This window comes from Canis lupus, chromosome 6, assembly GCF_048164855.1.
Source record: "Canis lupus baileyi chromosome 6, mCanLup2.hap1, whole genome shotgun sequence".
Taxonomy (NCBI): domain Eukaryota; kingdom Metazoa; phylum Chordata; class Mammalia; order Carnivora; family Canidae; genus Canis; species Canis lupus.
The window spans coordinates 3,435,223-3,455,751 of NC_132843.1; the positions used below are offsets into that span (position 1 = coordinate 3,435,223).

The window sequence follows — 20,529 nt, forward strand, 5'->3', positions numbered from 1 at the left end:
TTCCATTTACTTAACATACAGTGTAATATTAGTTTCAGGTGTACAATACAGTGATTCAACATTTCCATACAACACCTGCTGTTCATCACAAGTCCGCTCCTTATCTCCATCACCTATTTTCACCCATCTCCCCACCCACCTCTTTGGTAACCATCAGTTTGTTCTCCATAGTCAAGAATCTATTCAAAGAGATAGTTTTTAAAAGAAGAAAATGTTACATGGATACACTGAAGATATGTTTTGCACCATTATTTATACTATTCTAAAATGAAATAAATGGCAAAGAAATGATGCATCATCTAGATAGACTATTATATATTTTCTAAAGTTATAATTCTGTGAGTTATTTAGCAATATGGAAAACTTCTGCTTTAATAAATGAAAGAGACCATGATGTTCTGCATATACTGGTATATGGATAATGAATGAACGAAACTGGTAATTTGAAGTAGTGTATTAGTGGTGGTGTGTGTGATTCATGGTGAACCATTTAGCTTTAGAAATTCCATTCCTTTTATTGTTTACCATTTATATAATACACAAAAGATTGTAAAATTTTAGTAAATTAAGTATGGAATTGGCTGTGAGTAGTATTATAAGCTATGCTTTCAGTGTTAATTCATAATTTAAAACAAAATGCATGTTTCTGCAAATACAAGCATAAGTTTACACGCAATAAGCCCGCTTATAAAAAGCTAGCAGGTTTTTTGGTTTGCCTTGTAATGTCAAAATTTGTATACAATTTTGAAAACTCCTGGAAAAAGTTTAAGAATAGTACTGTAGAAAATGATTTCAAATAGAAACAAGCTTTATGCATTTAATTTTATTACAGCAAACTAGATTAGCCCAGTGCAGAGTTTTTCTTCATTTTCAAAATGTACATGTATTACAAATAGCTGATACAGGAGCCCCTGGGTGGTGTAGTTGGTGAACAACCCACTCTTGGTTTCAGGTCAGGTCATGATCTCAAGGCTCTGAGATGGAGCACCAAGTTGGGCCCCACGCTCAAAGAGGAGTCTGCTAAAGTTTCTTTCTCCCTCTCCCTCTGTCCCTCCCTGCACTCACTCTTGCTCGAATTCTCTCTCTCTCTCTCTCTCTCTCAAATAAATAAATAAATAAATAAATCAATCAATCAATCAATCAATCTAAAAAAACACAAATAACTGATACAGGATAAATCTATTATTTTCATTTATGTATGTATATGACCTAGGTTTAATGGAGGATATACAAGGGAAGGCAAAATGTTTGTTTGAGCTTGTCATTACTGAATTAAGATCCCTGTGAACGTAGGTTAGTTAGGCGACCAATATTCATCAGTCCTATTAGACTACCGAGAAAGAAACTTCAATACTTTATACTTCAGAATGTTGTATTCTTTAAGTTTTGAAATTTGCTGGGAACATACTAATTTGTTTTTACTGATTTAGGCAAAAATTTAATAACTTATCCTAACTATATGATGGTAAATTTAGTGAAGATGTTCTTTGTGCAGTATTTTCTTTGTGTAGTTATTATGATAAATATATGATTACATTCATTAGGCAAAATGTTTTAGTTATAGTTTAAAATAATATTTTACTTAGGTTTTGCAAATAAAATGCTAAGCTTTGTGCACTGAACAGTTTTAAAAACATTTGAATTTCAGCAGTTGACAATAAAATATGGGGAAATCCTGGAGTCTAATATAATCAACAAAGAACTATAATGTGATAAGTTCTAAAGATCTCAGAAGATATCATTTGGTTATGCCATTTTCTTTTCTGGGATGATAGAGCTTACAAACCTTGCATTTACATGTTTCTAAGCAAAGGGTGATAGATTACTAAATGCTTTGGAATTTAGAATTTAAACAGAAACTCTATTCTCAATTGTGCCAAAGTTTTAAGAAAAACTTGATGTTCTGTATAGTGTTTTGATAACTAAATAGGGTAAAAAAAAGTCAGTGGATAATATATAGAATTTCTGAGTTATTGGCATACATCTTTGATATGATACAAATAAAAATTTTTTTCAGGGCACTTGGGTGGCTCAGTCAATTAAGCATGCAATAGTGAGCTCAGCTCAGATCTTGATCTCCAGATTGTGAGTTCAAGTTCCTTGCTGGGTGTGGAGTCTACTTTAAAAAAAAAAAAAAAAAGAATTTTTTTCTCCTAGTTGGTGTATTCAAAAATACAGATACTACTAACTTATTTGACAAAAAAATTATTTTTTTAAAGATTTTATTTATGCATGAGAAAGAGAGAGAGAGAGAGAGAGAGAGAGGCAGAGACATACAGGCAGAGGGAGAAGCAGGCTCCATGCAGGGAGCCCGATGTGAGACTTGATCCCCGGACCCCAGGATCATGCCCTGAGCCAGAGGCAGACGCTCAGCCGCTGAACCACCCAGGCGTCCCTTGACAAACTTAAAATGTTTCAAAGTGTTAGAAAGTATTGTAGGTTGTTTTTTTTTCTAATCACATCTATCTAGACAAGATTTGCAAGTATTTTCAAGTTTTGTTGAAAATATATAACAAGGTCCTATGTGTTTAATGAAAACTTAAGAAAATTTATATGGGTTCTAGCAACAGTATTAATGATTCTATACAGGGAATCCAGATAATGGAGTTGTCAGATTGACTTAATATTTGTTCAGGATTCCAAGAGTCAGGTTTGAAACCTTAAGCAGAAAACTGGAAAATATATAAATAGAACCAAATGGAAATTTGGAATCAACAAATAAAGTAACTGAAATAAAAGTTTAGTGAATGGTTTTAATAGACCTTTGAAGAGAAAGAATGAAATGAAATATTGCCAGTAGAAAATACGCAGAGTGAAAAAAAGAGACACAGTACAGAATAGAGGGTCAGATACAAAGGCATTACATTTAATTAAAGTCCTAAAAGGAGAGCAGGGAAGGGGCTCCTGGGTGGCTCAGTTAAGTGTCTGCCTTTGGCTTAGGTCAGGATCCCAGGGTCCTGGGATAGAGTCCTACATGGGGCTCCCTGCTCAGTGCGGAGTCTCCCTCTCTTCTGCCACTCACCCTGCTTGTATTGTGTGTGTGTGTGTGTGTGTGTGTGTGTGTGTGTGTGTCAAATAAATAAATAAAATCCTTTAAAAAAGGGAGGGGGGGAGAGCAAGGAATAGGGAGGATAGAAGAAGTATTTGAATACTAAAAATTAATACATACTGAGGTAATAACGGACATAGTAAATACATATTAGTATTTTCCAAAACTGTGGAAAACACTATGCCACTAACTCAAGAAGCTTTACAAATCAAGAGCAAGTAAAATAATATGAAAATAATTTAATTTCTTTATAAACTGAAAATCACAAATAGAAAATCTAAAATCTTAGAGGAAAAATTAGGCTGCAATGACTTCTCAATAGAAACAGTTGAAGCTGGAAGACATATGGAATAATATCTTCAAAGTTTTAAAATAGAACCTAACATTCTTTGCCTAGGAAAATATCTTTCAAGAATAAGGGTAAAATAGGGCACATGATTGGCTCAGTTAAGTGTCTGCCTTCTGCTCAGGTCATAATTTCAAAACCCTTGGACCAAACCCTGAGTTGGGCTCCCTGCTCAGTGGGGAGTCTGCTTCTCCCTTTCCCTCTATCCTCCCACTCCCCACTTGTGCACTCTCTCATGTATGCTCACTCTCTCTCTCAAATAAAAAAATAAAATATTTTTAAAAAGAAGAAAAGTAAAATAGCTCTTTTTCTGATTGATAAACAGATATCAGGAGTGGCCTAGAGTAGGAGTTGGGGAGTCATTAGCCCTTAGGTGGGATTTAAAGCTGGACTTAAAAAATTAGTCATAGAACAGACCAGTAGATTAAGAGAGAACATAGTCCAAGTCCTCCCTTGAAATAAACTGAAACCTAGCAAAGTCAGATTGTGTAAGGTCATATAACCTCATGTTGATAGATATAGGACAGAACCTACTCCTGCTAATTATGTTCCCCTTCCCCCATATTGTTCTCTTTTTTGGTTACTGTAAAAGATAGTTTTATTGTATACCATGCTGTATGCTTATATACTTTAAAAACATGTTTTTCTTTAATATAAAAGTAATACACATTCATTCTAGGTTAAGAGTGATATGATATACATTCATAAGAGCTTGGCTTCTAGAGGTAGACTGCTTGGATTCAACTCCCATTCTGCTGCCTAGCTGTGTGATTTGGGTAAATTATTTTAGCTGTTCTAAATCTGCTTCCATATCTATAAATTGAACTCTTGTAAGGATTAAATTAAATGATGCATTTAGGAGAAAGAACAAAAATAAAAAGTTCATGTACAGTGAAATAACCACTTATTTTTCCTCTATGGGACTATTTCTCCCTCTGTCTCAGTGGAGACTGTGGAATTTTGTTTTTCATTGTTAAGCTTTTAAAACATTTTAAATTGTGGTAAAACACACATACAACTTATCATTTAAATTATTTTAAAGTGTCCAATTTAGGTGCATTAAGTGTATTCACAATATTGTTAACCATCACCACTATCTAATTCCATAGCTTTTCTCTCACCTCCAATGGAAACCCCATAGTCATCACTTATATCCCTTGTCTTTCAGCTCCTGGCAAACACTAATCAGCTTTCTGACTTTGTGGATTTGTGTAGTCTGGGAATTTCATATAAGTGGAATCATACAATATATGACCTTTTGTATCTGGCTGCTTTTACTTATTAGTATAATGTTGTTAAGGTTCATCCATGTTATAGTGTGTGTCAGTACTTTATTCCTTCTTATCAATGAATAAGATTTCATTCTATGTATATACCACATTTGTTTTTCCACATACCAGTTCAGAACATTTAAATTGTTTCCACCTTTGGCTGCTATGGAGAGTTGCTGGTATGAACATCCGTATACAAGCTTTTGTTTGAACACTGGCTTTCTATTCTTTTTGATCAACAGTTGACCCTTGAATAGTGCAGAGGTTAGGGACACTGACCCCCAGCACAGCTGAAAATTCGCATACAGCTTTTGATTCCTCAAAATCTTAACTGCTAAGCGTGCTGGCTATTGACCAGAAGCTTTAACATAAACACAATACATAGTTTATATATTATATACTGTTCCAATAAAGTAAGCTATAAAAAATGTTAAGGGATCCCTGGATGGCGCAGCGGTTTGGCGCCTGCCTTTGGCCCAGGGTGCGATCCTGGAGACCCGGGATCGAGTCCCACGTCGGGCTCCCGGTGCATGGAGCCTGCTTCTCCCTCTGCCTATGTCTCTGCCTCTCTCTCTCTCTCTGTGACTATCATAAATAAATAAAAAATTAAAAAAAAAAAAGGATTGCCTTAAAAAAAAAAAGTTAGGAAAATCCTATGGAAGAGAAAATACGTTTGCAAATATAATGCAGTACTGTATTTATATTTTAAAAATCTGCATGTAAGTGTACCTGAGCAGTTCAAACCTGTGTTGTTCAAGGTTAATTATATTCTACCTAAGAATGGAACTGCTGGATCACATGGTAACTTTTTGACAAATCACCAAACTGTTTTTTGTTTTTGTTTTTAAAGATTTTATTTATTTATTCATGAGAGACACAGAGAGAAGCAGAGAGACACAGGCAGAGGGAGAAGCAGACTCCCTGCAGGGAACCCGATGCAGTACTCAATCCCAGGACTCCAGGATCACACCCTGAGCCAAAGGCAGATGCTCCACCGCTGAGCCACCCAGGCGTCCCACCAAACTGTTTTTCATAGTGGCTGTACCATTTTACATTTCCACCAGCAACACACAAGGGTTCCATTATCTCCACATTCTCATAAACATTTATTTTCCATTTTGGGTTTTTGGTCTTGTAGCCACCCTACTGGGTCTGAGTGGTATCTCATTGTGGTTTTGACCTGCATTTCTCTAGTGACTAATGGTGCTGAGCATCTTTTTTATGTACTTTTTGGTCTGTTGTATATTTTCTCTGGAAATATGTCTGTTTAAGTCAATTTTTATTTTTTTATTACTTTTTATTTTTTTATAAATTTATTTTTTATTGGTGTTCAATTTGCCAACATATAGAATAACACCCAGTACTCATCCCATCAAGTGCCCCTCTCAGTGCCTGTCACCCAGTCACCCCCAACCCTGCCCACCTCTCCTTCCACCACCCCTGGTTCGTTTCCCAGAGTTAGGAGTCTCTCATGTTCTGTCTCCTCAATTTTTAAATTGGGTTGTCTTTTTGCTGCAATTAAGAGTTCTTTATAGTGGTGTCTTGGTTTTGGTCCAGGTCATGATCTCAAGGTTGTGAGATGGTGCCCAGTGTCAGGCTCTGTGCTCAGTGGGGAGTCTGCTTGAGTAGCCCCCTTCTACCCCTCCCCCTCTAAAATAAATAATCTTTTAGAAAGTTCTTTATATATTCTGAATATATAAAGACCTTTATCAAATATCTGATTTGCAAGTATTTTCCCCCATTATGTGGGCCTTTTAACTTTCTTGAAAGTATCCTTTGATGTGTAAAAACGTTTAACTTCAGTGAAGTCTAATTTATCCATTTTGTGCTTGTTGGTTATGCTTTAGTGTCCTATCTAAAAAATCATTACCAAATCCATGAACAAGAAAGTTTATCCCTATGTTTTCCTCTTGATCGTGAAATCACTTCAATGTGTAAGTTTTGTTTTGTGAAACTGTTGTGTAAAACAGAGGTTTGCATGCACATAAATCCTTGTGTAAAATGAATTTACCAGTAATTACAGTAAAAAAGTATTTTGCCATATTATACATCATGTAATTAGAATTTAAAATTACGGGATCATTAGAGAAAGATGAAACTCTTAGTAGTTGTTTTCATGATCTTGGAAATGATAATTATATATTGGAAGCTGTCTTCTGTGTACAAAAATAATTGAGCAAAAATATACTCTCTGTTCATCGTTACTCTGTGAGACTAAGTTTTTTAATTCCAGTTAACATATGTTAGTTTCAGGTGTACAACATAGTGATTCAGTACTTCCCATACATCACCCATTGCTTTCCACAAGTGTACCCCTTACTCCCACCCTCTCTCCTAAGTTTATCCTCTATAGTTAAAAGTCTATTTCTTGGTTTGCTTCTCTTTTTTTTTTCCCCTTTCCTCTTTTTGTTTTGTTAAATTCCATGTATAAATGAAATCATATGGCATCTTTCTTTGACCGACTTTACTTAGCATAATACTCTGTAGCTCCATTCATGTCATTGCTAATGCAAGGTTCCATTCTTTTTATGGTTGAGTAATATTCCATTATATAGCTTGTGAAATTTTTGCTTTTTATGCTTTCTCATATATCAATTCTTAGCCTTGTTTTGGGTACTTCAGAGAAAATTTCTTGCTGAAACCCAAGATATTTTTCTTGAGAAGAATATGCTTTATTAAAGATAGTAATCTAGTAAATTGCATATGATATTAATTGCAAATGAAAACAAAGGCCACATTATGAAGGATAATACAATCTACAAAGACATCTTTCACTCTCCAATGGATAGAAATCATTAAAATATATATTTTGGGGTCACCTGGGTGGCTCTGTTGGTTAAGCATCTGCCTTCAACTCAGGTCATGATTTTAGACACCCGCATGGGGCTTCCTGCTCAGCAGGGAGTCTGCTTCTCCCTCTCCTTCTGCCCCTCCTCCATGCTTGTGCTCTCTCTCATTCTCTCTCAAATAAATAAAATCTTAAAAAAAAAATAAAGTGTATATTTTCAGTAATTGTATTAATGTCAATTTTACCGAATATAGTAAAGAAGTAAGGGAGAACTCAACAGCTTTTTAAAGCAAATGAAGTACCTTAAAACATAAAGCAAATGAAGTACCTTAAAACATAACTATATAAATTATTACTTTACAAAAAGGTAAATTAATTCCCATACATTAGACTCTTGATAGGGTGTATTTCCAATGAATAAATTAAATGGTGTTTGTTTTTCCTAAATTGTTGTGCATGATGCTGAATTGCATCTCCTACCTACCAGTAGTTTTGGGCATTATGGACTATGTACAGTAAAGGACATTAGGACTGGAGCTACCACCAGTGGAGTTACTCTGTCCCCTGCCCTCTTTGCTCCACTTTCCATTTACTGATGCAACATCTTCCCAATGGGACACGTGCCATTCTGGCAGTCTTTTTACCACCTAACACAATTCAGCATATATTGCGTTGAGCCTAGGCTTTAAAATCCTGTAAGACTGTGTTTAATTCTCCCTCATGGCAGCTTTCTGACTGTGGACCCCATAAGTCCTCTTAGCCTCACTTTCCTTTGCTATAAAATGGAGATAATTCAGGGTTACACTGAAGACTGAGTGTTACTATGCTGTGTATATGACATGTCAAATACAGTGCCTGACATGGTAAAAAAATAAATGATAGCTATTAAAACACCTGTGTTATGATTAATACTCAGTAAATGGTAAGCTCCTTTTCTACTTGCAACCCTATCATTTTCAAATAGAAACTGATGAATTCTACTAAGTTCATCTGTGCTGTTGAGTGTTTGTAATTGGAGCACTTTTTCTATATAATTGTTTAGATTTTACTGATAGTTTTGTGATGCATTGGGTTTTGGATGATGGGAATTGCCTTGCTATCTGATATAAAAATACGAATATATGAGGTATGTCTGTTTTTAAGGTACCAAAACCCCAAAATAATAAATGAGCATTATTATTTTATTTTCCACTTCTGTAGTTATGTGCTGCTCATCTTCCAACTGAATCAGAGGCACCAAATCATTATCAGGCAGTATGTCGTGCACTGTTTGCAGAAACAATGGAGCTGCATACATTTCTGACTAAGATTAAGAGTGCAAAGGAGGTGAGTACTACTCCTTTCATACTTCTTGGCATTGTGAAAGATAAACCTGAATTTCAACACTGTCCATCATAATATTTAAAATATTTATTGTCATCCTTATGGTGAACATTGAAAATTATTTAGGAAAGAATCAATAGGCAAAATTGAATCTATTTTTTTAAATTGCAGTATAGTTGACATATATACAATATAGTGATTGAAGAAATCTGTATATTATTTAGTGCTCTCCTAAGTGTACTGTTAATCTCTTTCACCTCTATCACCAATTGTCCCACCCACATCCCTTCTGGCAATCATCAGTTTGTTCTGTGTAGTTAAGAGTATATTTTTTTTTTGTCTTTCATTTCTTAAATTCCATATAAGAATGAAATCAAATCATATTTGTCTTTCTCTGACTTATTTAGTTTGACATTATGCCCTCTAGATCCATCCATGTTGTTGCAAATGGCAAGATCCCATTCTTTTGTATAGCTGAGTAATACTCCCTTGTAGATCTATCTATACCACATCATCTTTATCCATTCATCTGCTGATGGACACTTGGGCTACTTCCATAATTTGGCTATTGTACAGTGCTCCAGTAGACATAGGGGTACATATATCTTTTTGAGTTGGTGTTTTCATATTCTTTGTGTTATACCCAGTAGTGGAATTACTAGATCATATGGTAATTCTATTTTTAATTTTTTTAGGAACCTCCATACTGTCTTCCACAGTGGCTGCACCATTTTGCATTCCCACCAATACTGTACAGGGGTTCCTTTCTCTCCATATCCTTGCCAACACGTGTTTCTTTGTTTTTGATTTTAGCCGTTCTGACAAGTGTTAGAGGATATCTTATTGTGGGTTTGATTTGCATTTTCCTGATGATGAGTGATGATGACTATCTTTTTATGTGACTGTTGGCCATCTGGATGTCTTTGGAGAAATGTATATTCATGTCTTTTGGCCATTTTTAAATTGGACTATTGGGGGTTTTATGGTGTTGAGATGTTCCCTCTAAACCTATTTTGTTGAAAGTTTTTATCATGAATGGATCTTGTGCTTTGTTAGATGCTTTTTCTGCATCTATTAAAATGACCCTATGGTTTTTATCATTTTTTTTGTTGTTGATGTGATGTATCATGTTGATTGATTTGTGAATATTGAACCACTTTTGCTTCCCAGGAATAAATCCCACTTGATCGTGGTGAATTAGTCTCTTACTGTATTGTTGGATTATGTTTACTAGTATTTTGAGGATTTTTACATCTGTGTTCATCAGAGATACTGATCTATAGTTCTCTTTTTTTGTGGTGTCTTTATCTGGTTTTGGTATCAGGGTAATTCTGGCCTCATAGGATGAATTTGGAAGCTTTACCTCTATGTTTTGGAATAATTTGAGAAGAACAGATATTAACTCTTTACAGGTTTGGTAGAATTTACCTATGAAGCTATCTGGTCCTGGGCTTTTATTTGTTGGAAGTTTTTTTTAATAACTTAGTTTAATTGCTAATAATTTGTTCAAATTGTCAATGTCTTCCTAATTCAGTTTTGGGAGGTTATATGTTCCTAGGAATTTATTTTTTCTAGATTGTCCAATTTGTTGGTGTATAATTTTTTAATCATATTCTCTTATCCTTTGTATTTCTTTGGTTTCAATTGTTATTCCTCTTCTTTCATTTATGGGTTTTGTTTAAAATTAAATTTGTTCCTATTTTTTAACATTGTGTTTAAAGTGTGTGAATCCACTTTATAAAACAAAGATTTTTGTAAAGCTTCCTTACAAATGAGAAATAAAATGCTACTGAATTAGTACAATCAATTTCCCATATGACTTGCTTTTCACTGTCTTTCTGCCAGTCTTTCCCGATTTTAAGAGATGTAGTACCTTTTTTGGGAAGGGATAGGGACTCAGGAAGGAGGCTACACATTTGATAATTTAACTGTTTAATGTGGATTTGGATAAATACTTAGTGGAGGTGATTGGAATTTATATTCATATAGTTGAGAATCTCATTTTAGCTATTTTCTTTCACTATTATTCATCAGTGTCTGTGAGTTAAAATGTTATGTGTAGAGTCCAAAGAGAATCACTCTAATTTATTTACAAGTTGAATCACCATATTGTATATTACACAGATGGTTTTGAAGATTCATGAGATCTATATAAAGCAGCACAGCATCTAGCACACAGTAAGAACTCTGTACATGATAGGTGATGGATATCATTTCTTTTATGACTAAAGTACAAAGTTTATCTGAAGCACCAGTTTAAAATTTATGATGACCCAGAGTTTGAGGAGGGATACAATGGGTTATGTAAGGGCAGAAGGAAAATACTAACCTATACTAGCCTAATAAGACTAGCTCTGGTAATAAGTGACAGATGTGTCATCCAGATCACCCTTAATAAATCACCTTAAATAAATCCATTTTATATGTATGAATAACAGCTCTAAGCATTCCTTCTCTGTCTCAACCTGGATACTGCTCATAGTCTGTCTTTTTTTTTTTTTTTTTTTTAGTCTGTCTTTTTGTTACAGGCCAATGAAAAGCTGTTTATTTTTTTTAGGATTTTTATAGAGTTAGACCTAGGGGAAAATATTCAAAGAATGGAAAAGGATGAGCTATGTGTTATTTGAAGAATAATTATAAATACATCATAGACTAGCTTTCCCTCTTGGACAGAACCAGAGGATATAAGATCTGATTAAATGCTTCAGAGTAAACATCTGAAAGTACATCCTCAATTAAGGTTTAGTAAATAGTAGAAAAGATTACTTTTTAAGCTTGTAATTGTCTTCCCCTGCTTGTTAAGCTTGAGACTGCCTTCTCCAGAGAAACAAGCATTATTTTTAGGGAATAAGTGTAGTCCTGTGGGGTTAGTAAAGTAAATTAAATGCACCATTGAAGTCCTTCCAACACACACATTCTCAGGAATCGTGCCTAAGCTTAAAGAATTGTGTTAACAAGTATTTTTTTCTACTCTACTTCAGTGAGCTGAAAAAATTTTTTTTGCCTTTGATGAGAACTTTGTCAAACACATTCTAAGAAAGAAATTTAAATGTTATCGATTTATTTATTTAAATAAAAATCTCACAAGCAGAGTAAAACAACAGTGGCTGGTAGCTGTGTGGCAGTGCCCGCAGAGACTAGCCAGGCTCTGACTGAGGCTGGGGCCTCTGAGATGGTTTCAGCCCCATCTCATCATGTCATGCTTTGGCACCACCCCAGATTTAGCTCTTTGTAGATACTGATTCTGTCCTGTTTTCTCATATCCTCCTCTGTTTCCTTACTTTTCACTCTTCTCTCTGAAAACTGCTCTATTTTTAGAGAGGACTCCTCAGTGCCCTGAGGGTCTTCTCAGAATGCTCTTTTCCCTGACAATAGTACTTCCTGCTGCTTCCTTCTTGTAGGAAACTGCTCTCTCTGGCATATCTTCATATCTCTGCACTGCAGTGAGTTGATAATAATCTCTCTCTCTTCTGCTTCCAAACAACTGTTCTTCTTGTACAGAAAGCTCATGCTAACCACTTCATTATTCTTAAATCCACTATCATCTGCCACCATCTTGTGTGAGTTCTTTGATAAAAAGAAGCTATAGCTCTGTATCTTTGACTTCTCCTCTATTTCACTACTTTGCTTACCTGCCTCATGACCACCTGTGATTATTCCACCTTAGCACTGGGGGTTATTCTGTATGTTAGTAAATTGAACACCAATAAAAAAAAAAAAAAGAAAAAAAAAAAAAGAAATTGTATTAGCTGCATTCCTCACTGAATGACACAATATGACACTTGGAACACTTACTAATACCTATGCCGAAAACTGTGTTTTAAATTTAATATGCGGGTGTTATTCTATATGTTGGCAAATTGAACACCAATAAAAAATAAATTTATAAAATAAAAAAAGAAAAAAAAAAAAAAAAAGAAATCCTGGGCCCCAATTCTTCACTTCCTGGCTGTAACCTCTGCCCATCAAGCTCTATCCCTCACTGCTATCTGAGCTCATCTTCCAGTCTTTTGACTCCCCCATTTTTCTCCCAGTTTATCAGCCCTTCCTTTCCCGTGTTGACTAGGTTCAGTCACTTTACCAGTTCAGGTCACATGTTGAACCTAGATTGTTATACTAGCTCCCACCAGTCCCCTCATCACTGTGAATCCTCTTCCTTAATTTCGTTTTTCACATTGTCCATGAATGATTCTTGGAGATCACAGATCTGACCTGAGGAGGAGTCTAGCCCAGGTTCATACCTATATGTGATCTTTCAGGCTTGACCTGGCAACCCTCACCATTGGAAGCTGCCCTCCTGCATTTGACTTGGTACAGCCAGGGTTCTGCACCCTGGTTTTCTGCAGGGGATGGCAAGGACACTCCCCATTCCCACTGGGCCAGCCATGCTCATCCACACATCTGCATCCCTAGTCCAAGCGCTTTCACCAAAACCTTGACTGACATGCTTTCCTCCCCTTTGAGTCAGAGCTTTCTGTTTCTGTACCTCTTTTCCCTCCCACCAGCCCTAGGTCTATAAAATGGCAGGAACATTTTGTTTACTACTCCTCAGCAGTGAGAGGATTTCCCCCACCTGCCTACATGTGGGGTATCCTTCTGTGACGAAAAAATGGAACAAAGAAAGCAGAACATCCTTTTTGGCCTCTTATTTGCATTCTTGCAGGAACTACCAGTTTGGCTCATTCTACCTGACCACGACACACCTGGCAACTCGAATGAACCATATTGCTCTCCTGATTAATAAGGATCCCCATCAACTCTAGAGTAAAATTGAAACTCCATTCTGTTGCACAAAGGGCCCTTCATGGTATTTCCCCTACTTATGTTTTTATTATCCTTTTCAAAGCTATCTTCTTTGCATTTTACACTGCCTAGTCAAAATTATTTCTTGTTTCTGAGTATGTCATGCTATTGTAGGTTTGTGGCCCTTGGACATCCTCTTCTTTCTGAGAATTCTCTTCTCCCATTGTCTGCTTAGTGACCTCCTATTTTTATCCAGGTAAACCAAACTCACATACTGCCTCCTCTGTAAAATGTTCATGACCTCCCTCCAGGCCAACAGAGTTTTATATCCTCTAGTTCCTCTGGATCTTATTCATCCTTCAGTCTTGCACTTCTCATACTCTGTGGTAGTTACTTGCTTACGTCTTTGTGCTTTTTTTCCTCCACAGCTGGACTAGATGCTTCTTGAGATAAATGACTGTTTTAAATCATATTTATAGTATGACTTTTAATGTAGTACATGTACGTAGGAAATAGTCCAGAAATACTTGTTGAACTAAAATGATTTTATACATTATATCTGTGTTTTGCCAGAACTTCAGAGGTTTTTGTCTGGTTGAAATAAGTCAGTTTTGACTTTGTGACTATTAGAAACATTTTGACCGAAACATTTCTAGTAAAAATGAGAACTGTTATGGGGACATAGTTAAGGTTTTGAATGCTCTTGATACTCTTTAGATTTCACATGAAAATTCATTTAATAGTGAGTCTTGATGAGGCAAGCTATAAAATATGTGGAATTCCCGACACTTAAGAACATATGAATGTTCTATGCCATTTAATTACAGATTTTATGTTACCTAAATTGCATGTCAACACTGAGGTTTTAGAAGTAGTCTTAACATGGTCCAAATGGATTTTTTTCCTTCTGCAGTATATGCTGCTTTCTTGAAATTAAGAATATTTTCACTCATTCATGTACGTATGGTGGTCATTTTAACTTTTCCTTAAGAGTACTAAATTCACACAAGTACTAAAGTACTCTGTTAATTTGGTATTTTTTTCTAAAGATCTTAAAATACTTTACACAGTCATACTTCATTGTGTTTCACAGATACTGTGTGATTTTTTTTTTTTTTTTTTTTTTTAAGAAATTAAAGGTTTGGGAGTGCCTAGGTGGCTCAATCTGTTAATTATCTACCTTAGGCTCAGGTCATGATTCCAGGTCGAGCCCCACATAGGGCTCTCTCCTCAGTCAGAATCCTGCGTCTCCCTCTCCCTGCTTGTGCACTCTCTCGCTCTCAAATAAAGTCTTTATTAAAAAAATAAATAAATAAAAGGTTTGTGGCACCCCTGCATTAAGCAAGTCTATCAGTGACATTTTTCCAACATTATTTGCTCAGTTCATGTCTCTGTGTCACATTTAGTAACTCTTGCAGTATCTTAAACTTTTTCATTCTTGTCATTATGGTGACAAGTTGTTATGGTGATCTGTGATGAGTGATCTTTAATGTTGTTATTGTAGTGGGTTTGGGGCACCACAAACTGCCCAAATAAGACAGAACTTAATTGACACATGTGTGCTCTGACTGCTCCACTGACTGGCTGCTCCCATCTCTTTCCCTCTCCTTGGGCATCCCTGTTCCCTGACACACAATATTGACATTAGGCCAGTAAATAACCCTTCAAACGCCGCTAAGTGTTCAAGTGAAAGCAAAAGTCACACATGTCTCCCTTAAATCAAAAGCTAGAAGTGATTAGGCTTAATGGGGAAGTCATACCAAAAGCTGAGATAGGCTGAAAGGTAGGCCTTCTGCACCAGTTAGCCATGTTATGAATATAGAGGGGAAAGTTCTTGAAGGAAATTGAAATGCATGCTACTCCAGTGGATACACGAATTAAGGAAGCAAATGCCAATATGAAGAGAGTTTTAGTGGTCTGGATAGATCAAACCAGTCACAACATTCCCTTAAGCCAAAGCCTAATCCCAAGCCAGGCCCTAACTCTTTTCAGTTCTTTGAAGTTGAGAGAGGGGAAGATGATGCAGAAGACAAGTTTGAAACAAGCAGAGATTAGTTCATGAGGTTTAAGGAAAGAAGCTATCTCTATAACATAAAAGTACAAGTTGAAGCAGCAAGTGCTAATGTAGCTGCTGCAGTAAACAAAGAGCTGTGATGGAGATGTCCAATGAGATTAATGTTGTTTTCATGCCTGCTAACACACCGTCTATTCTGCTTGTCATGGATCAAGGGATAATTTCTAACTTTCAAGTCTTCTTAATTGAGAAATAGATTTTGTAAGGCTATAGCTACAATAGATAGTAATGCATATGATGGATCTGGACAAAGTCCATTGAAGACCTTCTAGAAAGGATTCACCAGTCTAGATACCATTAAAAGCATTCATGGGAAGACATCAAAACATTAACATTAGCAGAGTTTGGAAGAAGTTGATTCCAACCCTTGTGGATGACTTTGAGGGGTTCAGAACATCAGTGGAGGTAGTAACTACAGATGTGGTGGGAAAAACAAGAGAACCAGAATTACAAGTGGAACCCTGAAAATGAGACTGAATTTCTGTAATCTCACTGTAATAAAACTTTGATGAGGAAGGAGTTGCTGCTTATGGATGAGCAAAGGAAATGGTTTTAAGAAATTGTTTTATTTGAGGATAGTTGGCATACAATGTTAAATTAGTTTCAGGTGATTCAATATCTCTGTGTTATGCTTTGCTTACCACAGGTGTAGCTACCATCTGTCCCCATACAATGCTATTATAATATCAGAAAGTGGTTGTTAGTCATGGAACCTACTACTGGTGAAGAGGCTGTGAGTATTGTTGAAGTGACAACAAAGGATTTAGAATATTACATAAACTAAGTTGATAGAGCAGTGATGAGGTTTGAGAGGACTGACTCCAATTTGGAAAGAAGTTCTCTATGGGTAAAATGCCATCAAACAGCATCACATACTGTAGAGAAATTGTGAAAGGAAGAATCACTTGATGCAGCAAGCTCCGCTGTTGTCTTATTTTAAGAAATTACCACAGCCACCCCAACCTTCAGCGGCCACCACTCTGATCAGTTAGCAGCCACTGACATTGAGGGAAGGGCTCTCCACCAGCAAAAAGATTATGCTTTTCCAAAAGTTCAGAGGATGTTTAGCATTCTTTTAGCAATAAAGTAATTTTTAATTAGGTATATACATTGTTTCAATAGACATAGTGCTATTGGATGCTTAATAAACTGGAATATAGTATAATCATAACTTTTATAAGAAAACAAAACAAAAATATTCATGTGACTCACATGATATTGCTTTATTGCGGTGGCCTAGAAGCAAACCCAAAATCTCTCTGAGGTATGTCTAGGCATTTTAAGAATCTGACATTTCTTCTGTACCTGTGAGTTAGTAAAAATCAAGTGGAATCTTCAGAGTGATAATCTCTGATTTAACAAGTTGATTATCTGGGATGCCTGGGTGGCTCAGCAGTTGAGTGCCTTTTGGCCCACGGTATGATCCTGGAGTCCCAGGATTGAGTCCTACATAGGACTCCCTGCATGGAGCCTGCTTCTCTCTCTGCCTGTCTCTGCCTCTCCCTCTGTGTGTCTCTCATGAATAAATAAATAAAATCTTAAAAAAAAACCAAGTTGATTATCTGATCATCTATATTTCACACTATCTTGTATCTGTGTGTTTGTGTAAAATTAGGGTAAAATCTTAATATCAAAACATTTGAGCTCAGTTGCTGATAATGTTCCTGATTTCATAGACTACAGGTACTTCATGTTAAGTTTCTTATATGCTCTATTGGCAGTTTATTAAAATATAAGTAAAATCCACAATCTATTCCCAAGTGTTAGTTGTTCTGTGACATAGTAATTCTATTTATTAGTCCTGGCTTACTTCACAAAGCAGAGGGCCTTGTACATGTTCATCATCTATTTATTTAGAAAGCAAATTCATTTTCATTCTAATCTTTTCGTGATGTGATGATGTCCTTAAATGATGAATGAGACCCATTAAGGTTATTCTGTGAATGACAGAGAAGTTTTGGATAGGCCTGCTGATACTATGTCTCAAAGGCAATTTGATATCCTTGAAAGTAAGTACGTATTACTGTGTCTCGTAAGCAATTTGATATCCTTGTATGTAATTATAGATGGAGGGATTGGCTAAGCAATCCTTTTAGTGCATCAGGTTGTATGAAAGAAGAGACAGCCTGTGCCCTATTGCCAGTAATTTACCACCACCCAAACCCAACCAGCAAATGTGGCTAGTGAGCATGTGTTCTGGAGAGTGGAGAATTTATGTTGACAGATTCAAATGTAAGGGTTTTTTTGGAAAAAAAAAAAAAAAAAAAGGAAATTATAGTAATGGTAGCATCCTTTACTCCATAGCTGTCTAGATTTGATCATTAGTCTCTGTTGTTTCTATTAAAGGAAATTATTTATCGGTTCCTCAAACTATAGTCCCTACTGGTTTCCTGTATTATAGTCCTACAGCTATAAAGTGACCTCTGTTGCTTACTCCATTTAATCCTCATGAATAATCCTGTGACTCTTTGCAGCTTGACAAACTGAGGCTTAGAGAGATTAGGGGGTAACACAGAAGTAAACTCTTAGCACCTCTAACACCAGCATTTCTGTCTTCATTCCTGTAAAGGTGCTATAATATGTGTTACTGCTATTTTCCCATGAGAACAGATACATACCATAGACTGTGTTGGAACAAAGTTGAAGAGAGTTCCTAAAGAAAAGTGTAGATGTGGGATCCCTGGGTGGCGCAGCGGTTTAGCGCCTGCCTTTGGCCCAGGGCGCGATCCTGGAGACCTGGGATCGAATCCCACATCGGGCTCCCGGTGCATGGAGCCTGCTTCTCCCTCTGCCTATGTCTCTGCCTCTCTCTCTCTCTCTCTCTCTGTGACTATCATAAATAAATAAAAAAAAAAAAAAAGAAAGAAAAGTGTAGATGTATACTTCAGGCTTCTGAGTGGGTTTGGAAAGAAGTTTGTGGGAGCCAGAGAGAATAAAATTTGGAGCTGGGGGAGAAGGTTCATGAGGGAACGTGTGTGTGTTTGCGTGTGTGTCTTTTCTGTCTGTATGTCTCACACATGCACACAAATGGGAAAGGTGTGGGAGGAGGTGAAGGTATCATGTTAAGTTTAGGTATGACATAATAAGATGTGAGATGGGAGAAGACAAGAGCATCATAGAAATGTCAAGACAGAGATAAAATAATTTTAAAATTAAACAGCAGTTGATTTTACTCTAATATGTTGCTAGCGAGCTCTAAACCATCATTGCCTCTTTGTTGAGAGTGTAGTGTGCTTGACACCACACCCCAATTCTATAGTAAATACATTGTTTCACAGTAGAGGTATAATTATATTTACTGTAGTAGAAAAAGGAAAACTGGATGTATCAGAGAAGTATACTGTGTGAAAAGAATTTTCTTTTGAGGGAAGAATCTTTTTTTTTTTTCCAAGCAAATACCTCACTTTAAAATTTATATTTATAATATTTATATTAAATGCCATTTTTTAAAAGCCCCTTTATGGGGGCACCTGGCTGGCTCACTTTTAAGTGTCTCCATTCAGCTCAGGTTGTGGTCCTGGTATCAAGCCCCACATTAGGCTCCCTGCTCAGCTGGGTAGGCTGCCTCTCCCTCTGCTCCTCCCCCCAGCTTGTGTCCTCCCCCTCCCTTTCTTACAAATAAATAAATGAAAAAAAAAGTTTTAAGCCCCTTTATGATTGGTGAACCATTTCCTTTCACTCATTATCCATGTGACTTCTTAAATCACATAGCCTTTGCTAGATTTCTGGCCAGTTATCTTTAAAAAAAAATTTAAAGATTTTATTTATTTATTCATGACAGACACACACAGAGAGAGAGGCAAAGACACAGGCAGAGGGAGAAGCAGGCTCCATGCCTGGAGCCCGACGTGGGACTCGATCCCGGGTCTCCAGGATCACACCCTGGGCTGAAGGTGGCGCTAAACAGCTGAGCCACCTGGGTTGCCCTGACCAGTTATCTTTAGAAAGGGAGGAGAGGACATTTAGATATGCTGAGGTTCCTCCACTCATAATGCAGAAAGTACAGCTCATGGTACTAAATCTTTTATTCATTCTCATTTTTTTTAAAGATTTTATTTATTCATGAGAGACACACACAGAGAGAGAGGGGGGCGGGGGCGGAGACACAGGCAGAGGGAGAAGCAGGCCCCATGCAGGGAGCCCGACGTTGGACTTGATCCCAGAACCCCGGGGTCACGCTCTGGGCTGAAAGCGGTGCTAAACTGCTGAGCCACCCGGGCTGCCCTCATTCTCATTTTTATAACTGTCTTATTGTATAAGCTAAATGTATACAGATAAACATTTTAAGTGTATGTCCAGGAGAGTTTACTATGAAGTTATTATATACTATTTCGTAATATATTTTATACTATTTCACATCATATATTAAACTTGAGATGAATTCTATAGGAAAGCAATTGAGTGTTACAGATTTCAGAGGAGGGTCAATGTCAATATTGAGTGTTATACTGGTATTACTACTATTGATGTATCCACTAAAAATTCTGTATTTTACTAATGGTAAAAAAAATTTTACTTCTTCCCAGTAAAGAAGAAATTCCTTATACAGTATTAGTCATAAATGAATGTACCATAAAAATAATTGAGATTTGTGAAACATTATACGTTCTTATTGCAATGAGAACTCTATATTAGAAGGCATGTAAAATAGACATTAAAGTTTTATTTTTTTTAAAGATTTATTTATTTACTTAGAGAGGGAGAGGGAGAGAGAGAGAGGCAGAGACACAGGCAGAGGAAGAAGCAGGCTCCATGCAGGAAGCCTGATGCGGGACTCGATCCCAGGTCCCCAGGATCACACCCTGGGCTGCAGACTGCGCCAAACCGCTGCACCACTGGGGCTGCCCAACATTAAAGTTTAAATTTCTGGGGGTACCTGGGTGACTCAGTTGGTTAAGTTGTCCAGCTTTCGATTTTGGCTCAGGTCATGATCTC

The 20,529-nt window shown here is 36.6% G+C and overlaps 1 protein-coding gene across 11 annotated transcripts in view; it reads left to right on the forward strand.

Annotated features, from left to right (window-relative positions):
* LOC140634911 (centrosomal protein of 76 kDa) overlaps positions 1–20,529 on the forward strand; it is a 234,552-nt gene that overhangs the window by 125,473 nt on the left and 88,550 nt on the right. For all 11 annotated transcript variants that reach the window (XR_012032235.1, XM_072828642.1, XM_072828644.1 and 8 more), the window contains one exon: positions 8,655–8,780. Coding sequence is in view for 10 of the 11 variants with exons in the window: in XM_072828642.1 (XP_072684743.1) it covers positions 8,655–8,780 (126 nt within the window). In the remaining variant the exon portion in view is untranslated. The remainder of the gene's footprint in view (positions 1–8,654; positions 8,781–20,529) is intronic.